The 21,667-nt window shown below is 48.7% G+C and overlaps 1 protein-coding gene across 2 annotated transcripts in view; it reads right to left on the bottom strand.

Annotated features, from left to right (window-relative positions):
- LOC109900535 (prolyl endopeptidase-like) overlaps positions 1-19,220 on the bottom strand; it is a 29,247-nt gene extending 10,027 nt beyond the window's left edge. Inside the window, exons 1-11 of one of the 2 annotated variants that reach the window (XM_031836916.1) lie at positions 19,003-19,220; positions 18,458-18,532; positions 14,284-14,417; positions 13,826-13,974; positions 12,422-12,631; positions 12,205-12,326; positions 11,735-11,840; positions 9,548-9,739; positions 7,174-7,371; positions 6,085-6,188; positions 4,547-4,683 (exon numbers count right to left, since the gene is read on the bottom strand). In XM_031836916.1, coding sequence (XP_031692776.1) covers positions 4,547-4,683; positions 6,085-6,188; positions 7,174-7,371; positions 9,548-9,739; positions 11,735-11,840; positions 12,205-12,326; positions 12,422-12,631; positions 13,826-13,974; positions 14,284-14,417; positions 18,458-18,532; positions 19,003-19,140 — 1,565 coding nt within the window. In that variant the 5' untranslated portion in view covers positions 19,141-19,220. The remainder of the gene's footprint in view (positions 1-4,546; positions 4,684-6,084; positions 6,189-7,173; positions 7,372-9,547; positions 9,740-11,734; positions 11,841-12,204; positions 12,327-12,421; positions 12,632-13,825; positions 13,975-14,283; positions 14,418-18,457; positions 18,533-19,002) is intronic. The other variant, XM_031836917.1, reaches the window with a different exon arrangement.
- Positions 19,221-21,667: the final 2,447 nt, after the last annotated feature.

The raw sequence follows: 21,667 nt of genomic DNA, 5'->3' as shown, positions 1-21,667 counted from the left end.
GGGAGTGACCTGGTGGTGGTACCTGTAGCTGGGGGAAGTGACCTGGTGGTGGTACCTGTAGCTGGGGGGAGTGACCTGGTGGTGGTACCTGTAGCTGGGGGAAGTGACCTGGTGGTGGTACCTGTAGCTGGGGGGAGTGACCTGGTGGCGGTACCTGTAGCTGGGGGAAGTAACCTGGTGGTGGTACCTGTAGCTGGGGGAAGTGACCCGGTGGTGGGACCTGTAGCTGGGGGAGTGACCTGGTGGTGGTACATGTAGCTGGGGGAAGTGACCCGGTGGCGGTACCTGTAGCTGGTGGTGGGTCCTGTAGCTGGGGAAATGACCCGGTGGCTGTACCTGTAGCTGGGGGAAGTGACCCGGTGGCGGTACCTGTAGCTGGGGGAAGTGACCCGGTGGTGGTACCTGTAGCTGGGGGAAGTGACCTGGTGGTGGTACCTGTAGCTGGGGGAGTGACCTGGTGGTGGTACCTGTAGCTGGGGGAGTGACCTGGTGGTGGTACCTGTAGCTGGGGGAAGTAACCTGGTGGTGGTACCTGTAGCTGGGGGAAGTGACCCGGTGGTGGGACCTGTAGCTGGGGGAAGTGACCCGGTGGTGGGACCTGTAGCTGGGGGAGTGACCTGGTGGTGGTACATGTAGCTGGGGGAAGTGACCCGGTGGCGGTACCTGTAGCTGGTGGTGGGTCCTGTAGCTGGGGAAATGACCCGGTGGCTGTACCTGTAGCTGGGGGAAGTGACCCGGTGGCGGTACCTGTAGCTGGGGGAAGTGACCCGGTGGTGGTACCTGTAGCTGGGGGAGTGACCTGGTGGTGGTACCTGTAGCTGGGGGAGTGACCTGGTGGTGGTACCTGTAGCTGGGGGAGTGACCTGGTGGTGGTACCTGTAGCTGGGGGAGTGACCTGGTGGTGGTACCTGTAGCTGGGGGAGTGACCTGGTGGTGGTACCTGTAGCTTGGGGAGTGACCTGGTGGTGGTACCTGTAGCTGGGGGAAGTGACCCGGTGGTGCTGGGGGAGTGACCTGGTGGTGGTACCTGTAGCTGGGGGAAGTGACCCGGTGGTGCTGGGGGAGTGACCTGGTGGTGGTACCTGTAGCTGGGGGAAGTGACCCGGTGGTGCTGGGGGAGTGACCTGGTGGTGGTACCTGTAGCTGGGGGAGTGACCTGGTGGTGGTACCTGTAGCTTGGGGAGTGACCTGGTGGTGGTACCTGTAGCTTGGGGAGTGACCTGGTGGTGGTACCTGTAGCTGGGGGAGTGACCTGGTGGTGGTACCTGTAGCTGGGGGAGTGACCTGGTGGTGGTACCTGTAGCTTGGGGAGTGACCTGGTGGTGGTACCTGTAGCTTGGGGAGTGACCTGGTGGTGGTACCTGTAGCTGGGGGAGTGACCTGGTGGTGGTACCTGTAGCTTGGGGAGTGACCTGGTGGTGGTACCTGTAGCTGGGGGAGTGACCTGGTGGTGGTACCTGTAGCTGGGGGAGTGACCTGGTGGTGGTACCTGTAGCTGGGGGATTGACCTGGTGGTGGTACCTGTAGCTGGGGGGAGTGACCTGGTGGTGGTACCTGTAGCTGGGGGGAGTGACCTGGTGGTGGTACCTGTAGCTGGGGGAAGTGACCTGGTGGTGGTACCTGTAGCTGGGGGGAGTGACCTGGTGGTGGTACCTGTAGCTGGGGGAAGTGACCTGGTGGTGGTACCTGTAGCTGGGGGGAGTGACCTGGTGGTGGTACCTGTAGCTGGGGGAAGTAACCTGGTGGTGGTACCTGTAGCTGGGGGAAGTGACCCGGTGGTGGGACCTGTAGCTGGGGGAGTGACCTGGTGGTGGTACATGTAGCTGGGGGAAGTGACCCGGTGGCAGTACCTGTAGCTGGTGGTGGGTCCTGTAGCTGGGGAAATGACCCGGTGGCTGTACCTGTAGCTGGGGGAAGTGACCCGGTGGCGGTACCTGTAGCTGGGGGAAGTGACCCGGTGGTGGTACCTGTAGCTGGGGGAAGTGACCTGGTGGTGGTACCTGTAGCTGGGGGAGTGACCTGGTGGTGGTACCTGTAGCTGGGGGAGTGACCTGGTGGTGGTACCTGTAGCTGGGGGAGTGACCTGGTGGTGGTACCTGTAGCTGGGGGAGTGACCTGGTGGTGGTACCTGTAGCTTGGGGAGTGACCTGGTGGTGGTACCTGTAGCTTGGGGAGTGACCTGGTGGTGGTACCTGTAGCTGGGGGAGTGACCTGGTGGTGGTACCTGTAGCTGGGGGAGTGACCTGGTGGTGGTACCTGTAGCTTGGGGAGTGACCTGGTGGTGGTACCTGTAGCTTGGGGAGTGACCTGGTGGTGGTACCTGTAGCTGGGGGAGTGACCTGGTGGTGGTACCTGTAGCTGGGGGAGTGACCTGGTGGTGGTACCTGTAGCTTGGGGAGTGACCTGGTGGTGGTACCTGTAGCTGGGGGAGTGACCTGGTGGTGGTACCTGTAGCTGGGGGATTGACCTGGTGGTGGTACCTGTAGCTGGGGGGAGTGACCTGGTGGTGGTACCTGTAGCTGGGGGAAGTGACCTGGTGGTGGTACCTGTAGCTGGGGGGAGTGACCTGGTGGTGGTACCTGTAGCTGGGGGAAGTGACCTGGTGGTGGTACCTGTAGCTGGGGGGAGTGACCTGGTGGCGGTACCTGTAGCTGGGGGAAGTAACCTGGTGGTGGTACCTGTAGCTGGGGGAAGTGACCCGGTGGTGGGACCTGTAGCTGGGGGAGTGACCTGGTGGTGGTACATGTAGCTGGGGGAAGTGACCCGGTGGCGGTACCTGTAGCTGGTGGTGGGTCCTGTAGCTGGGGAAATGACCCGGTGGCTGTACCTGTAGCTGGGGGAAGTGACCCGGTGGCGGTACCTGTAGCTGGGGGAAGTGACCCGGTGGTGGTACCTGTAGCTGGGGGAAGTGACCTGGTGGTGGTACCTGTAGCTGGGGGAGTGACCTGGTGGTGGTACCTGTAGCTGGGGGAGTGACCTGGTGGTGGTACCTGTAGCTGGGGGAAGTAACCTGGTGGTGGTACCTGTAGCTGGGGGAAGTGACCCGGTGGTGGGACCTGTAGCTGGGGGAAGTGACCCGGTGGTGGGACCTGTAGCTGGGGGAGTGACCTGGTGGTGGTACATGTAGCTGGGGGAAGTGACCCGGTGGCGGTACCTGTAGCTGGTGGTGGGTCCTGTAGCTGGGGAAATGACCCGGTGGCTGTACCTGTAGCTGGGGGAAGTGACCCGGTGGCGGTACCTGTAGCTGGGGGAAGTGACCCGGTGGTGGTACCTGTAGCTGGGGGAGTGACCTGGTGGTGGTACCTGTAGCTGGGGGAGTGACCTGGTGGTGGTACCTGTAGCTGGGGGAGTGACCTGGTGGTGGTACCTGTAGCTGGGGGAGTGACCTGGTGGTGGTACCTGTAGCTGGGGGAGTGACCTGGTGGTGGTACCTGTAGCTTGGGGAGTGACCTGGTGGTGGTACCTGTAGCTGGGGGAAGTGACCCGGTGGTGCTGGGGGAGTGACCTGGTGGTGGTACCTGTAGCTGGGGGAAGTGACCCGGTGGTGCTGGGGGAGTGACCTGGTGGTGGTACCTGTAGCTGGGGGAAGTGACCCGGTGGTGCTGGGGGAGTGACCTGGTGGTGGTACCTGTAGCTGGGGGAAGTGACCCGGTGGTGCTGGGGGAGTGACCCGGTGGTGGTACCTGTAGCTGGGGGAAGTGACCCGGTGGTGCTGGGGGAGTGACCCGGTGGTGGTACCTGTAGCTGGGGGAGTGACCCGGTGGTGGTACCTGTAGCTGGGGGAGTGACCCGGTGGTGGTACCTGTAGCTTGGGGAGTGACCTGGTGGTGGTACCTGTAGCTGGGGGAGTGACCGGGTGGTGGTACCTGTAGCTTGGGGAGTGACCTGGTGGTGGTACCTGTAGCTGGGGGAGTGACCTGGTGGTGGTACCTGTAGCTGGGGGAGTGACCTGGTGGTGGTACCTGTAGCTGGGGGAGTGACCTGGTGGTGGTACCTGTAGCTGGGGGAGTGACCTGGTGGTGGTACCTGTAGCTTGGGGAGTGACCTGGTGGTGGTACCTGTAGCTGGGGGAAGTGACCCGGTGGTGCTGGGGGAGTGACCTGGTGGTGGTACCTGTAGCTGGGGGAAGTGACCCGGTGGTGCTGGGGGAGTGACCTGGTGGTGGTACCTGTAGCTGGGGGAAGTGACCCGGTGGTGCTGGGGGAGTGACCTGGTGGTGGTACCTGTAGCTGGGGGAAGTGACCCGGTGGTGCTGGGGGAGTGACCTGGTGGTGGTACCTGTAGCTGGGGGAAGTGACCCGGTGGTGCTGGGGGAGGTGACCCGGTGGTGGTGGTACCTGTAGCTGGGGGAAGTGACCCGGTGGTGGTGGTACCTGTAGCTGGGGGAAGTGACCCGGTGGTGGTGGTACCTGTAGCTGGGGGAAGTGACCCGGTGGTGGTGGTACCTGTAGCTGGGGGAAGTGACCCGGTGGTGGTGGTACCTGTAGCTGGGGGAAGTGACCTGGTGGCGGTACCTGTAGCTGGGGGAGTGACCCGGTGGCGGTACCTGTAGCTGGGAGTGATGGAGATGTTGAACCCTCCGTAGCCGTAGAGGAAGGCAGGGTGAGAGCCGTCCAGCTTCAGGCCCTTCTTATGGACGATGAACATGGGGATCTCTGTGCCGTCCTTACTAGGGTAGAATACCTGGACACACAGATACAGGTGCTTGTTGGTGTGAAAACACAAAGATGGTATCAGTCAATTCTGGTGGTTTGTATTAGTATAGATAACCATCTAAATATAGAAGACCTTTTAGGAGAGGTGCTGAACAACAGAAGATAAAACTATACATAAGAAAAATCTATTGGCATACTCATCGCTCCTTCCTGTCGATATATTTGAACAATGTTTCATCTTTAGCCTAAAAATTGGTCAAACATATCCACCGCAAGGACAGATGAAGGTGCAACTTTCTTTTTCATTTGTATAGCATGACTGTAGTGTACAAAACATTAGGAACTCCTGCTTTTTCCATGACAGACAGACCAGGTGAATCCAGGTGAAAGCTATGATCCCTTATTGAGGTCACTTGTTCAATCCACATCAATCAGTGTAGATGAAGAGACGACAGGTTAAAGAAGGATTGTTAAACCTCAAGACAACTGAGACATGGATTGTGTATGTCTGCCATTCAGAGTGTGAATAGGCAAGACAAAAGGGCCTTTGAACAGGGTATGGTATTAGGTGCCAGGCACACCGGTGTGTGTCAAGAACTGCAATGCTGCTGGGTTTTTCATGCTCAATAGTTTCCTGTGTGTATCAAGAATGGTCCACCACCCAAAGGACATCCAGCCAACATGAAGCATGTGGGAAGCATTGGAGTCAACATGGGCCAGCATCCCTGTGGAACGCTTGGCACCTTGTACTCCCACTCCCCGACAAATTGAGAACACTTTAAAAGCCGCAAAATATAATCCAACTTTTAAAACAAGTTATTTTTGTCTAGTTACAGCAGTCAACTAGCTAGGTAGCTGTTTAGTTTTCTAGAGCGTTCACTAATCTGGGGCGGCAGGGTAGCCTAGTGGTTAGAGCGTTCACTAATCTGGGGTGGCAGGGTAGCCTAGTGGTTAGTGCGTTGGTCTAGTAACCGGAAAGTTGCAAGTTCAAACCCCCGAGTTGACAAGGTACAAATCTGTCGTTCTGCCCCTGACCAGGCAGTTAACCCACTGTTCCTAGGCCGTCATTGAAAATAAGAATTGGTTCTTAACTGACTTGCCTAGTTAAATAAAAGGTAAAATAAAATTTGTTGGTAAACAATTAACAAGCTAATTGACTACCACACGCTCTTGTCAAACTGTCAACGGAGTAGCCAGTAAGAAACGAGATATGCCGAATAACAGTCTGAGGGAACATAAATCTAATTTGACTGTTCAGATAAGTCACGTTACCAAGAATAAGATTTGTATCTGATTTCAAGTTACCTATAAAGGTGGTTTGAAATATCTGATTCCATGGGCTTTTTGGCTGTTCAGAATGCCAGGGGAAAAAAGAACAGAATCGAACATGCCATTTTTTGGGGGGGTCAGTTTTAGGTAGGTATCTTACCTGAGTAGTTTGGTAGTCGGAGGGGTCAAAGCCTTTGACGGTGACCTCGCGGAACACGTGGGGTTGCAGGGGCTCCTTGGTCAGGTCACAGTGGTAGATGATGGCTGGACAACAGGACAAAGACAGGGAGAGGACAGGTCATTGACTTGTCACTGTTTCACTGCAGTATGATAGAAGATCCATACGGACTCCTGCAAGAACCTGTATGAGACTGTCTGACAGCATGAGCGACACCTGGTGGCGGGAAAGAGGTGGAGTTGTTGAAAGTTTGAGTGTCTGTGTGTGTGCATTGGTGCATGTCTGTGTGTGTGTGTGTGTGTGCCCATGCCAGCATTCATGTATCCACGTCTCCCTCTAATTCCCTCGTGTCCGTCCGGTGAAGCCCACCACAGAGTGTGTGTGTGCTATGACACCGCACCTCTGCCCCCTATGACACCGCACCTCTGCCCCCTATGACACCGCACCTCTGCCCCCTATGACACCGCACCTCTGCCCCCTATGACACCGCACCTCTGCCCCCTATGACACCGCACCTCTGCCCCCTATGACACCGCACCTCTGCCCCCTATGACACCGCACCTCTGCCCCCTATGACACCGCACCTCTGCCCCCTATGACACCGCACCTCTGCCCCCTATGACACCGCACCTCTGCCCCCTATGACACCGCACCTCTGCCCCCTATGACACCGCACCTCTGCCCCCTATGACACCGCACCTCTGCCCCCTATGACACCGCACCTCTGCCCCCTATGACACCGCACCTCTGCTCCCTATGACACCGCACCTCTGCCCCCTATGACACCGCACCTCTGCCCCCTATGACACCGCACCTCTGCCCCCATGACACCGCACCTCTGCCCCCATGACACCACACCTCTGCCCCCATGACACCACACCTCTGCCCCCATGACACCACACCTCTGCCCCCATGACACCACACCTCTGCCCCCATGACACCACACCTCTGCCCCCATGACACCACACCTCTGCCCCCATGACACCACACCTCTGCCCCCATGACACCACACCTCTGCCCCCATGACACCACACCTCTGCCCCCATGACACCACACGTATGTCTCTGATACCTGGCGACAGAAAGGAGGTGAAGTAGTAGAAGATCTCAGAGTCTCTCTTGCGTCCGGTGAAGCCCACCACAGAGCCCACGTCCAGAGAGAAGGTCCTGAGCTCCTCCCCCGAGCTCAGACGGTACATCTTCAGCACGTTCTTCACGTCGTGCAGGAAACACACAAAGAGGAGGCTGTTGTAGGTACAGGTGGCAAACACTAGAGAGGGGGAGTGCAAGACGGGGGTTAGTCAATCTAAAAGTTGAAAAACCATGATCACCTAGAGTATGGATGTTATTTCCTGTTAGGACCTGCTTTAAACCAACTGTAAACAATAACTGTTACAGAGCCTTCAGAAAGTATTCATACCCCTTGACTTAATCCACATTTCCTTGTGTTTGCAACCTGAATTCAAAAAGGAATTCAATCCAAATCTCACCCATCTACACACAATACCCCATAATGACATGTTTTTAGAACTGTTATTGAAAATTAAATACAGAAATCTCATTTACGTATTCACACCCGAGCCAATACTTTGCTGCAGAAGCACCTTTGGCAGAGATTACAGCTTTGAGCCGTCTTGGGTATGTCCGCAGCAGCTTTGAGACGTCTTGGGTATGTCCGCAGCAGCTTTGAGCCGTCTTGGGTATGTCCGCAGCAGCTTTGAGCCGTCTTGGGTATGTCCGCAGCAGCTTTGAGCCGTCTTGGGTATGTCCGCAGCAGCTTTGAGCCGTCTTGGGTATGTCCGCAGCAGCTTTGAGACGTCTTGGGTATGTCCGCAGCAGCTTTGAGCAGTCTTGGGTATGTCCGCAGCAGCTTTGAGCCGTCTTGGGTATGTCCGCAGCAGCTTTGAGCCGTCTTGGGTATGTCCGCAGCAGCTTTGAGCCGTCTTGGGTATGTCCGCAGCAGCTTTGAGCCGTCTTGGGTATGTCCGCAGCAGCTTTGAGCCGTCTTGGGTATGTCCGCAGCAGCTTTGAGCAGTCTTGGGTATGTCCGCAGCAGCTTTGAGACGTCTTGGGTATGTCCGCAGCAGCTTTGAGCAGTCTTGGGTATGTCCGCAGCAGCTTTGAGACGTCTTGGGTATGTCCGCAGCAGCTTTGAGCAGTCTTGGGTATGTCCGCAGCAGCTTTGAGCCGTCTTGGGTATGTCCGCAGCAGCTTTGAGCAGTCTTGGGTATGTCCGCAGCAGTTTGCACATCTGGAGTCTGGGATTTTCTTCCGCTCATCCTTGCAGATTTTTTTCAAGCTCTTAAATTAGATGGGGAGCGATGGTGAACATCAATCTTAAGGCATTTAAAAAAAACAGATTTTCAAGTCTTGGCATTGGCTGGGCCACTCAAAGACTTTCACATTCTTGTTCTGAAGCCTGTATGCTTGGGGTCATTGTCCTGTTGGAACGTAAAATCTTCGCCGCAGTCTAACGTTGTTTGCACTCTGAAGCAGGTTCTCATCAAGGATTTGGCTCCATTCACCACCATGCGTCACAATAGGGATGGTGTTAGACAGGCGAGGTGCCCTTTAGACCACAGAATGTTTTGCCTTGTGCTCTGTCTTTCACGTGCCTTTTTGCAAACTCCAGGCATGCCGTCATGTGCCTTTCTCAGGAGTGGCTTCCATCTGGTCACTCTCCCATAACGTCCAGATTGGTGAAGTGCTGTTGAGACTTATCCTTCTGGCAGGTTCTCCCATCTCAGCCAAGGAACTCCGTAGTTCTGTCAGAGTGTTCATTGGGTTCTTGGTCACCTCCCTGACCAAGTTCCTTCTTGCCCGGTTGCTCAGTTTAGAGCTGGCCGTCCGACCAGGCAGTTCCATATTTCTTTAATTCCCCAATGATGTGCTCTTGGGTTAGGGTCGTTTTATACCCTCATCACAATTCTCTCGTGATCTACAGACAGTTCAGTGGACTTCATGGTATCGATTCTGCTCTGACGTGCATTGTCCACTGTGTGACCTTATATAGACAGGTGTTTGTCTTTCTAAATCATGTCCATTAATTGGTCACAGGTGGACTCATTTTAAATAAATTAGCAATAAATATATACATGTTTTCACTTTGTTATTATGGGGTATTGTGTGTACATGGGAGAGAAAATACATATTTAATTCAGGCTGTAACAAAATGTGTAATAAGTTAAGGGGTATGAATATTTTCTGAAAGCACTGCATGTCTTCACTGTTTGCTCCTACTGCCAAAAAGTGATTATCTAAATTATCACAAAAAGTGATTACCAAATTATCCAATTCACCTTTAGCTATTCTAAAACATTACTTATTGAGAGCAGAAAACAGCAGACATTACTTTTTCCTTTTTAGTGGATATTGTTGTTGTCGAGCTATAAAGTTAGCATATTATGTTGGTAAAACCCTCTCCATTCATTCAGTCTGTGACCTACCGATGACGTCCTTGTCGTGCTGGGGGATGAGCTCCTTCCAGTTGGCCTGGGCGGGCTGGGCGAAATCGATGTTGATGAGACGGTAACGCGGGGCCACCAGGTTGGTCTTGAAGGTGAACACCGTGCCCTCGTTGGTCACATACTCGTACTCCGCATCAAAGTTGTCTATCAGCTTCACCCACGGCAACAGGCCTGGAGGGGAGAGAGAACTTGGCATCTTCAACTAAGCTAGTCAACTAAACAAATACTCTTACTAAGGCAACACATAGGGAGGGCCAACCAAGACATTGACAACGCAAGACATTGACAACACAAGACATTGACAACACAAGACATTGACAACACAAGACATTGACAACACAAGACATTGACAACACAAGACATTGACAACACAACACATTCACAACTAGGGCTGTTACAGTGACCGTATTTCCGCCAAACCGGCAGTCACAAGTCATGAAGGCAGTCAAATTCCACGTGACCGTTTAGTCACGGTAATTAGGCTTCTCCAAGCTTTGATGCTGCTGATGGTCCTTAGTAACCTACCAAACTTGCTAACTGCCTGGTACTCAGGACTCTATTGTCCCTCTAATCACTCTGACATCAATTAATAAAAAATAAAAAATGTACCTTTATTTAACTAGGCAAGTCAGTTAAGAACCAATTCTTATTTTTAATGACAGCCTAGGAACAGTGGGTTAACTGCCTTGTTCAGGGGCAGAACGACAGATATTTACCTTGTCAACTCGGAGATTCGATCTTATAAGTCCAACGCTCTAACTACTAGGCTACCTGCCGCCCCCCGAAAATCTGATCAAACACTTCAAGCATGAGCACATGTTGCGCAACATTTTTATAGACTATGCAATTGTGTGAGAAAACATAGATAGCTGATGGGATGCTCTTTTTAATGGAGGCTTTCTATAGGCTAAGCCTTCTATATCGATTTATCAACTTTCCTAATATTAAGCATATTGCGTCTCTTTACAACAGGAGTATTGCCTACCTGGCTGGAATGAAAATTAACCACAGGAAAAACGTCCTCCATTTGCTATTTAAGTGCATAGATGACTAATTATTTTCCGCTGACCCTGTTTCGAGGCATGATAATGGGCCATTCTATTTTCCTGCATCCTCCGAAACACAAACAATCCGCACTGCTTCTTGACATAATGCCCGCTTAACCTGGAAGTCAGCCACACCAATGTGTCGGAGAAAACACAGTACACCTGGCGACTGTGTCAGCGTGCATTGCGCCCGACCCGCCACAGGAGTCGCTAGAGCGCGATGGGACAAGAACATCCCTGTCGGCCAAACCCTCCCCTAAACCGGACAACGCTGGGCCAATTGTGCGCCGCCCCATGGGTCTCCTGGTAGCTGCCGGCTGCGACAGTGCCTGGACTCGAACCAGGATCTCTAGTGGCACAGCTAGCACTGCAATGCAGTCCCTTAGACCACTGTATCACTCAGGAGGCCCCGATGCCACAGAATTCTAAGCAAATCTTGTCTGCTAAATGAACTAGTGTAGCCTACAGCCATTTGGCATAGCCAGACCTAACATAAGGACAACTCAGAGTATGCTAGTCGGTCCTTCTGAAATGTTCTTCATATCATGTTTCTTTATTTTTTATCTTTATTTTACCTTTATTTAACCAGGCAAGTCAGTTAAGAACAAATTCTTATTTTCAATGACGGCCTAGGAACAGTAGGTTAACTGCCTGTTCAGGGGCAGAACGACAGATTTGTACCGTGTCAGCTCGGGGGTTTGAACTTGCAACCTTCCAGTTACTAGTCCAACGCTCTAACCACTAGGCTACCCTGCCACCCAGACCTGTCTAAAATAATGGATTTCTTAGACTTTTTAAAATGTAGATGTTCCAAAGGTCTGTGGCAGCCAGGAGTTGCTAAATGTGACAATGTTAATTAACAGTCAATTACCATGAGACCGCCAGTTATTTGCTTGACAATCTCCGGCTGACGAAATTTCATGATCGCCACAACCCTATTCACAACACAAGACATTGACAATACAAGACATTCACAATCTATAGTGGATGTTCTTGATAACACATCAAGTCAAAGCCTATGCCCTACAACAAATATGGTTGCCGGTCAATGGATGGTGCTTATGCGTTAAGGAGACTAAAGAGAGAGACTGATCTGATTAGGTTGTGGTGTGCATGGTACCTGTGATACCCTGAAGAGTGGTTTGAAGGTCACAGTACCACAGCCGGTTGACCGGGTCACAGCCCTTCCTGATGGACAGCAGTACGTACCGCCCGTCATCTGACACCTGGAGTGAGATCACACACGCACACCTTTCAGAATGCTAATACAACACTGTGCAGCTAGCGCTAATCAACCAGAAACCTACACTGATGACTAGAGGCATTATGACATAATATAATCAGGATTCTAAATATCAGGGACATAAGACAAGAACTATACAAGTCAGATTCTGTGCTGTCCACTTCCCTCTATGGACATAAAGGGAGAAGACTGGTGTACTTCAGGAGAACGATAGATATTAGGATACAGGTTATGTCTCCTCAAAATGGTACTTGGACTAAAGATAAGAACCATTTCTGCATTGTCTAAGAGATATGAGACAGTCAAGTCCCGGTCTGTTTAGTGTCTAGCCAAGCCCAGCAGCGTACCTCGACCCCACTCATCCACTTAGGGTGGTCGGGGAACTCGGCACACAGGCAGTCCTGAGACTGGGGGGTCCCCAACACATGGAAGTAGAGCTTCTGGTGCAGGTTCGTGGACGTCTCAGTGCCTAGAGGAGGAGAGAGACAGTAATGTGTTCATACATTTAACTAAAACTAAGTGGAACAAACTAGTTCCCCTCTAAATATCCAATCATCCCCTCACCGTCACTTTTGCCCTCCTGCTTGGGGTAGGAGTTGTAGAAGAGGCCCTTGCCGTCATGGGTCCAGGACATGCAGCTGAACTTCACCCTCTCCAGCCGGTCATTTAGGGCTATGGCCCCCTCCACCCGCAGGAAGTGCATCTCCACCCAATCAGAGCCGCTGGCGCTGGTGCCATATGCCAGGTACTCGCCGTCCTCTGAGAAAGCATAACCTGAGGGACACAAGTAGCGCATGGTCAGAGGAACCATTCACGTTATTTACATTGTGAAGTGTTGAATATATTCATTTATTATGCATTGTGAATAGTGATGAATATGTTCATTTAGAATGCATTGTGAATAGTGATGAATATGTTCATTTAGAATGCATTGTGAATAGTGATGAATATGTTCATTTAGAATGCATTGTGAATAGTGATGAATATGTTCATTTAGAATGCATTGTGAATAGTGATGAATATGTTCATTTAGAATGCATTGTGAATAGTGATGAATATGTTCATTTAGAATGCATTGTGAATAGTGATGAATATGTTCATTTATTATGCATTGTGAATAGTGATGAATATGTTCATTTAGAATGCATTGTAAATAGTGATGAATATGTTCATTTAGAATGCATTGTGAATAGTGATGAATATGTTCATTTAGAATGCATTGTGAATAGTGATGAATATGTTCATTTAGAATGCATTGTGAATAGTGATGAATATGTTCATTTATTATGCATTGTGAATAGTGATGAATATGTTCATTTAGAATGCATTGTGAATAGTGATGAATATATTCATTTAGAATGCATTGTGAATAGTGATGAATATGTTCATTTAGAATGCATTGTGAATAGTGATGAATATGTTCATTTATTATGCATTGTGAATAGTGATGAATATGTTCATTTAGAATGCATTGTAAATAGTGATGAATATGTTCATTTAGAATGCATTGTGAATAGTGATGAATATGTTCATTTAGAATGCATTGTGAATAGTGATGAATATGTTCATTTAGAATGCATTGTGAATAGTGATGAATATGTTCATTTAGAATGCATTGTGAATAGTGATGAATATGTTCATTTAGAATGCATTGTAAATATAAATAAAATAATATACACGTCATTGGCAGGTTCTAGTAGGTACTGTATTTTAGTGCCAACACGAGCTGAACTGGCTTATAATTTCACTTTCCCTTTCACATGGTCCTTTCCAGCACGGTTCCAGCAACTGTGGTAGATGTCTAAACATGCCAGTGCAGCGTAAAGTGTGATACAGTATACTGGTAGATTCTAGGCGGTTCAGTACATTAGAACGTGATGTCAGAAACGCACCTTCATGAAGGAAACCGTCATCTGTACAGTATTACAAACAGGACAATATTCTACATCATTATGAGCATTGCTTGACCTTGTCTCCATCCCCCACCTCGTAAAGCGACAGTCCCGTCCTCAGAGAAGGTGTTTGGGTCCAGGAAGACCGTGGGCTCTGCCTCTAGACTCTCCTGAACATACATTACACTCTGGTTCTGGAGGCCCGTGTTGTAGAAATGGAAATACCTGCAGCGGGGTGGGATAGAGTGTCAGCACAAAGCCAAGGAACTAAACTACCCAAAAGACAACAGTCTCCATCTTTAGGGGAAGGCTATATTTTGGCTCATCCTCAATTAATCTTGCCTCAAGTCCTCTCTCCTTGCTTCCTTCTCAAAATGCATTGGACCAGAAGGTACATGAGGAGGAAGCTTGGACCTCCTCCTCCACTACAGTTGAGAACGAGGCAGATAGGATGTGAGGAATCACGGAAAGACAAATTGAGAAACCTCCATGTACCGCCTCAAGTCTCCCTTTCTTTCATTCTCTCTCTCTCACCTGCTCCCCCTCTTGAAGGGGCAGCTGTATTTGGGGTAGTCATAGAGCTCCGTCATGCGCTCCTTGAACAGGTCCCGCACCTCACAGCGGTCCAGGTAGGGCAGTGTCAGCTGGTTCTGAGCATTGACAAAAGCCTGGGAAGAAACACAAGACAAACTCAGCAAAAAAAAGAAACTGCTCTTTTTCAGGACCCTGTCTTTCAAAGATATTTGGATTTTTACAAATTAACTTCACAGATCTTCATTGTAAAGGGTTTAAACACTGTTCGCCATGCTTGTTCAATGAACCATAAACAATTAATGAACATGCACCTGTGGAACAGTCGTTAAGACACTGACAGCTTACAGACAGTAGGCAATTTTAATTAAGGTCACTTATGAAAACTTAAGACACTAAAGAGGCCTTTAGACTGACCCTGAAAAACACCAAAATAAAGATGCCCAGGGTCCCTGCTCATCTGCATGAAATTGCCTTAGGCATGCTGCAAGGAGGCATGAGGACTGCAGATGTGGTCAGGGCAATAAATTGCAATGTCCGTACTGTGAGACGCCTAAGACAGCGCTACAGGGAGACAGGACGGACAGCTGATCATCCTCGCAGTGGCAGACCACATGTAACAACACCTGCACAGGATCTGTACATCTGAACATCACACCAGTGTAACGGATGTGAAACGGCTAGCTAGATAGTGGTGGTGCGCGCTAAATACCATTTCAATCGGTGACGTCACTTGCTCTGAGACCTTGAAGTAGTGGTTCCCCTTGCTCTGCAAGGGCCGCGGCCTTTGTGGAGCGATGGGTAACGATGCTTCGTGGGTGACTGTTGTTGATGTGTGCAGAGGGTCCCTGGTTCGCGCCCGGGTATGGGCGAGGGGACGGTTTAAAGTTATGTTACACCTGCAGGACAGGTACAGGATGGCAACAACAACTGCCAGGGTTACACCAGGAACACACAATCCCTCCATCAGTGCTAGGCTGAGAGAGGCTGGACTGAGGGCTTGTAGGCCTGTTGTAAGGCAGGTCCTCACCAGACCTCACCGGCAACAACGTCGCCTATGGGCACAAACCCACCGTAGCTGGACCAGACAGGACTGGCAAAAAGTGGTCTTCACTGACGAGTCGCGGTTTTGTCTCACCAGGGGTGATGGTCAGATTTGCGTTTATCGTCGAAGGAATGAGCGTTATACCGAGGCCTGTTCTCTGGAGCGGGATCGATTTGGAGGTGGAGGGTCCGTCATGGTCTGGGGCGGTGTGTCACAGGAAAGCAATGACTGAGCTTGTTGTCATTGCAGGCAGTCTCAACGCTGCGCATTACAGGAAAGACATCCTCCTCCCCCATGTGGTACCCTTCCTGCAGGCTCATCCTGACATGACCCTCCAGTATGACAATGCCACCAGCCATACTGCTCGTTCTGTCTGTGTGATTTCCTGCAAGACAGGAATGTCAGTGTTCTGCCATGGCCAGCGAAGAACCCGAATCTCAATCCCATTGAGCACGTATGGGACCTGTTGGATCGGAGGGTGAGGGCTAGGGCCGTTCCCCTCAGAAATGTCCTTGGAACTTGCAGGTGCCTTGGTGGAAGAGTGGGGTAACATCTCACAGCAAGAACTGGCAAGTCTGGTGCAGTCCACAAGGAAGAGATGCACTCCAGTACTTAATGCAGCTGGTGGCCACACCAGATACTGACTGTTACTTTTGACCTCACCTTTGTTCAGGGAAACAATATTTCATTGTTAGTCACGTCTGTGGAACTTGTTCAGTTTATGGCTCAGTTGTTGAATCTTGTTAAGTTCATACAAATATTTACATGTTAAGTTTGCTGAAAATAAACACAGTTGACAGTGAGAGGATGTTTATTTTCTGAGTTTATTAACACCACTGCAATGACCACTAACTCACAGAAGGTGGGGCTGGTTGCAACATCTACGCAGCTGATCTCAAAATAGGGGTCACCTGATATGAAAATGGGGTTGTGTGAGAATTTCCAAAATCCTGGTAAAAAAATATCTAATCATTTTCTTTGTCTCTCAAAATCATTTTAATGTGGTTAACCTTAAAAACCTAAATGAAAATGATTCAAATATAAAAGTAAAAATTCAACCAGAACCCTTAGGTAGTGGGAAAAGGCCACTGTGAATGGCTCAGCCCACTACGCAAAGAAACCACACACTATTGCAGAGACTGATATTACCAGCCGCAATTGATATGGTGAAAACAATGTGTGGGGAGGCAGAGGCACAGAAACTCACATCAATACTTCTGTCAGATAACAATGTGAAACTAACATTTTATGCTATGGCTAGCAATCAAGAGGAAAATGACTGAACGACTCAAAAACTCCCCTCTCCAAATGGATGTTAGCTGTGAGGGCCGAGATGCCCACACATTGACTTTTGTTCACTACAGGTGCTCTCTAAGAGGACATATTGTTCTGTCTCACGATTCCTGGGCATGAAACGGCACAGGGGATGTTCAGTGTGCTGCATGGCTATATTGACGAAAAACAGATTCCATGGGATTGAATGGTGGGCTTTTCCACAGATGGGTTTACATCTATGGCGGGATGGCGGGCAGGCCTCTGCATTCTAGTTATGAATGTGTCTCCCTCTGCCATATGGACGCATTGTATGATACACTCACTGAGCTAGAATGGATACACCAAAAGCAACCTGTGGAAAAAGAGCTGAGCGCAGAACTCTGAGATATGCAGCAGCTAACTTCGATTGTAAACTACATCGTGCACACCTGTTCACAAAACTACTGTGTGTGGAGATATGGGATCAGAGAAGGACAGTGTTCTATTTCACAACAAGGCTTGGTGGTTATCAAGGGGGAGTGTTGAAAAAAAATTGGAATTGAGAGAGGAACTGTTGTCATTCACAACGGATGTAAAAATATATATATTTTTTAAAACAGACTTGACTTTGTGTAATGAAAAGAAAATGTGTGTCTCCTTGCCTATGTAAGAAATATTTAGAAAGGGGGTTAATGCAAAATATTCTACATATGAATGACCGAATCAGCAAAATTCATTTGACTGTGATCCTGGCTCAGTTAACATGCCGGTAAGTGAAACCTAACAGTTGATCGAGCTGTCATGTGGTCAAATGCTGCAGACCATGCATTCACGGGTCACTATGGAAGAGTTTAGGTTCCTGAGTCAAAGGGAATACTGTTCTGACTCCTGCCGAGCATTAAAACTCATGGTACGCTGATTCAGTGCTCTCATCTGCATTAAAGACAAATATCGATCCAGGTTGGATGTGACAGGAGAGATGTCGGCGCACTGTCGACCAGGCCCCCTGACTTCGAGAAGCTCTGACGCAACACGCATCAAGCACACCCATCTCATTAGTGGATGTGAGATAAGAGAAATTATGTCAGACTCATTTGCAAATGATTCTCATAGCCCCAATTTAAAAAAGTTAACTTGTTGGCTGTTAATTACATAATTTTTCACATGGGTGGGTCACAAGACTTTTCATATATCAAAATGGGGTCATGGGTCAAACATGTTTGGAAACCACTGATCTACGGTGTCAGTAGCTCAGGGATCATCAACTTTTCATGAGCGGATGGTCGGGGACCGGAACATAATTACAAATCATTTGTAGACTGCAAATTGACCGCAAGAAGCCCAAACAGATATAATAATCAACTAAAACAGAATTATTTCAAACCTTACATTTATATACAATCACATATCTTTATTATGTGTGGGAATACTTTGGAACAGATTTCCTAAATTAAAAATCACTTGCAGTTGATATGCTGGTATTTTTACCATCTTCTATGTCCAAAAATAAACAATATTATTTATATAACTTTGTGCTCTGAAAACTCACTGCCAGCTCGGAAACTCAGCAGCTGCCTGTGTCAACGGTATGTTTGGACATTCTAGGTATATGCCGAGTTAGTGACTTGACTGTCCCATAGCTGTTAGACAATACAGACATGGGTCTTTGTGGGAAGGAGTTGACAGTGGCACACAATCCACATTGGCCAATTAACTTTATACCTAGATAATGGTGTTAATACTACATTCCATGTGAATTTCTGTCACCAAATTGACACTGACTATGAACTCCCTGACAAACGTGCTGGTAACGTTGCCTTGAGCCAGTGGTGCTGAAATACACACCGTATTTGGAGTGACATGAAAGATAGCATTTACCTGCGTCTTCTCGCTGTCTGGGTCCTCCAGCCAACTGTACGGGTCAGGAATCTTGTTACCATGGTAGTCATCTGCCTGTCAGAAATAACCAGCCGGTGAAATCCAGAATGTGCGCCAGCAGTCAGACAACAACTTTGATCATTCATCGTTTGCTGCTGGCTGGTATGTGATAACTAGCTAAGCTAAAAGGACAAGAGGCAACGTTAGCTTGCTAACTAGCCAGCCTAAGCATGGCTAGCGACTAACATGAAATAAGGCTAACAAAATCCTAGCTAGCTGGCTCATTCATTTGACCTAGCTATGCTACAAGATAAGTTAGCGAACTCGGTTGATATGTTCATTTGTTCAAATAATGTCACTAATTAAGTTATTTTAGTAGCCTCAAGCTATCCAACTAAATAGCGGTACATGACACGCTCACTGGGTAATAAAGAACAAGCTAGCTAGCAAGTGGCTAGCTCCTCACCATTCACTTGAAAGCGACATGTCTAGCTAGCTGTTACTGGTTACTACTAGCTAGCAAGCTAGTTAGCATGTTTACTTACAACTGCCTCGTCACGGTAAGCATGTGGGTACTGGAAAGACATTTTAGAAGTGACTGTTCGGAGATTCCGTAATAAGAAAAGTTGTGTAAAATAATGAATGACTGCTTTTGTTATGACTTTCTGGATCCGAACAAACATCAACTTGAATGTCGAAGCTCTGGCCAGAATGGATTTGCTTATTTATGCTGCGTTCAAAATCAAGTGGGAAGGTGGTATTTGCCACATACGACTGGGGAAATTCTAGTAGAACGGCCACCCAACTGGTAATTACTATATCATCACTGAGCTCCGACTTCTCCCACAGGCTAAACTCTGATGTTACCTACTAAGGATTTGACCTCGATATCAACATTTTCCGAAATTAAATACAAAACAAAACATTATTTATAAAAAAACATCTATTAATGTGGATTTTGAAAACTATACACGGTTCACCAGCATGATATCTGTGCTTTTAGTTTATGGTAGACGCAGCTTGTTTTTCCATTAGCCAATCAGCGTGTCTCAACAAGTTTAAAGCACGTGACTGCATCCAACTCGTTTTTGCGACTTTACTGGCAATTACCATCATCACACGTGGTTAAAACGCAGCATTAGCTGGAAACAATCAAAGTCACCACCTCCAAGACAGCATCCAGGTTGGCTGATAGGAGCGGTTGAGTCACGAGAATGCCCCCTGTCGGTGGATTTGTGGATGGAAGAGTGGGAATTGGACGGCTAAATTTGGATCTATAATGATGAGGCTATTTACGTGCAATATTTGAAAGTAAATACAAACAATGGCGATTTTAGCATGTCAATTTTGGTGGGGCAAACAAACCAAAACATATGTAGATGCATGGCAGCAAAGCCACTACACTACACAACACTAAACAATCCAGTAATTGCACTATAACGGTGACAAACGGTGCCCACAAACTGTTAGGACCTACATAAAGCAGTCCCAACAGCAGTCCCAATAATTTACCACTGCTACACCTGGCTATCAGCAGAGCCTTGTCTGGCAGTGAAACAGTTCATTCAGCCTCATTTACTGCCTTTGCTGACTTGCTTAAACAAATGTGTTTTCTACTGACAATTGAGATGTACAAACTATGGCATAAGTGGACGAAACGAGCGGATAAGAGGCAATCCGTCATTTTGATTACGACATTCATGAGCGAGCTAGGACGATGTAGTCAATATAACTATTTGTTTCGCACTTTTGAAATGTACAACGACAGAATTGTCAGACCTTTGGCCGTTCTTACAGTATTCTCCCTGTACACCAAGAACCATAGGATAAATAAAGGGGGCATATTAGCAGACAATGAAAGCGCTTACAACATTCGATGATGACATTTCTCTAAAACAGGCTATAGGCTACATATGCAAGTCAGAACAGTATTCTAAATTATGAGGGGAAAAGGGACCAAATTATTAGGGTGAGGCACATGGGCAACACCAGCTTACTACACAACATACATTTGGTATTACTTTCTTAGCTACAGTATACATATCTCCCTGACATATTACATTTATGCAGCAGCATAAAATACATGTTTGGACTCACCTTGTTGTGCTGTGTTCACTTGAACAAGAAGGTGGCGCAGCGGTCCTTCGAGGGCAAACTTTGTCATCAAAATCTGTCATTCTCTGGATTTATAATTCTTTCAAGACAACTGGGAACTCGGGGAAAAAAGTTGATCATGACCTCAGTGATCTTCAGGTCGGAGCTCTAGAAAGATGCCAGAGTTCCCGACTTGCAATTCTGAGTTGGATGACTGTTTAAAATTTATTTTTCCAGTCGGACCTCATTTTTTTCAGAGTTGCCAGTTGTCTTGAACTCACTGAAGTCTGAGATTTCCCAGATCCGTGTTTCCAGTTGTTTTTTTTTTACATCAGCCGATGTCACAAAGTGCTATACCGAAACCCAGCCTAAAACCCCAAACAGCAAGGAATGCAGATGTAGAAGCACGGTGGCTAAGAAAAACTCCCTAGAAAGGCCAGAACCTTAGGAAGAAACCTAGAGAGGAACCAGTCTATGTGGGGTGGCCAGTCCTCTTCTGGCTGTGCCGGGTGGAGATTATAACAGTATATGTATGGCCAAGATGTTCAGACGTTCATAGATGACCAGCATGGTAAAATCATAATAATCACAGTGGTTGTAGAGGGTGCAACTGGTCAGCACCTCAGGAGTAATTGTCAGTTGAAGTTTGAGACAGCAGGTGCGGTAGAGGGAGAGAGTCAAAAAGAGAGAGAGAGTCAAAAATAGCAGGTCCGGGACAAGGTAACACGTCCGGTGAACAGGTCAGCGTTCCATAACCGCCGGCAGAACAGTTGAAACTGGAGCAGCAGCATGACCAGGTGGACTGGGGACAGCAAGGAGTCATCAGGCCAGATAGTCCTGAGGCATGGTCCCAGGGCTCAGGTCTTCCGGGAGGGGAGGGAAAGGAAGAGAAAGTGAATTAGAGGGAGCATACTTGAATTCACACAGGACACCGGATAAGACAGGAGAATTACGCCAGATATAACAGACTGACCCTAGCCCCCCGACACAAACTATTGCAGCATAGATACTGGAGGCTGAGACAGGAGGAGTCGGGAGACACTGTGGCCCCGTCCAACGATTCCCCGAACAGTGCCAACCAGGCAGGATATAACCTGATTTGACATAATTTTATCT

This window comes from Oncorhynchus kisutch, linkage group LG12 (assembly GCF_002021735.2).
Source record: "Oncorhynchus kisutch isolate 150728-3 linkage group LG12, Okis_V2, whole genome shotgun sequence".
Classification (NCBI taxonomy): domain Eukaryota; kingdom Metazoa; phylum Chordata; class Actinopteri; order Salmoniformes; family Salmonidae; genus Oncorhynchus; species Oncorhynchus kisutch.
Note: the sequence above shows the minus strand (reverse complement) of the source record. Positions and strands in the feature narration are given on the sequence as shown.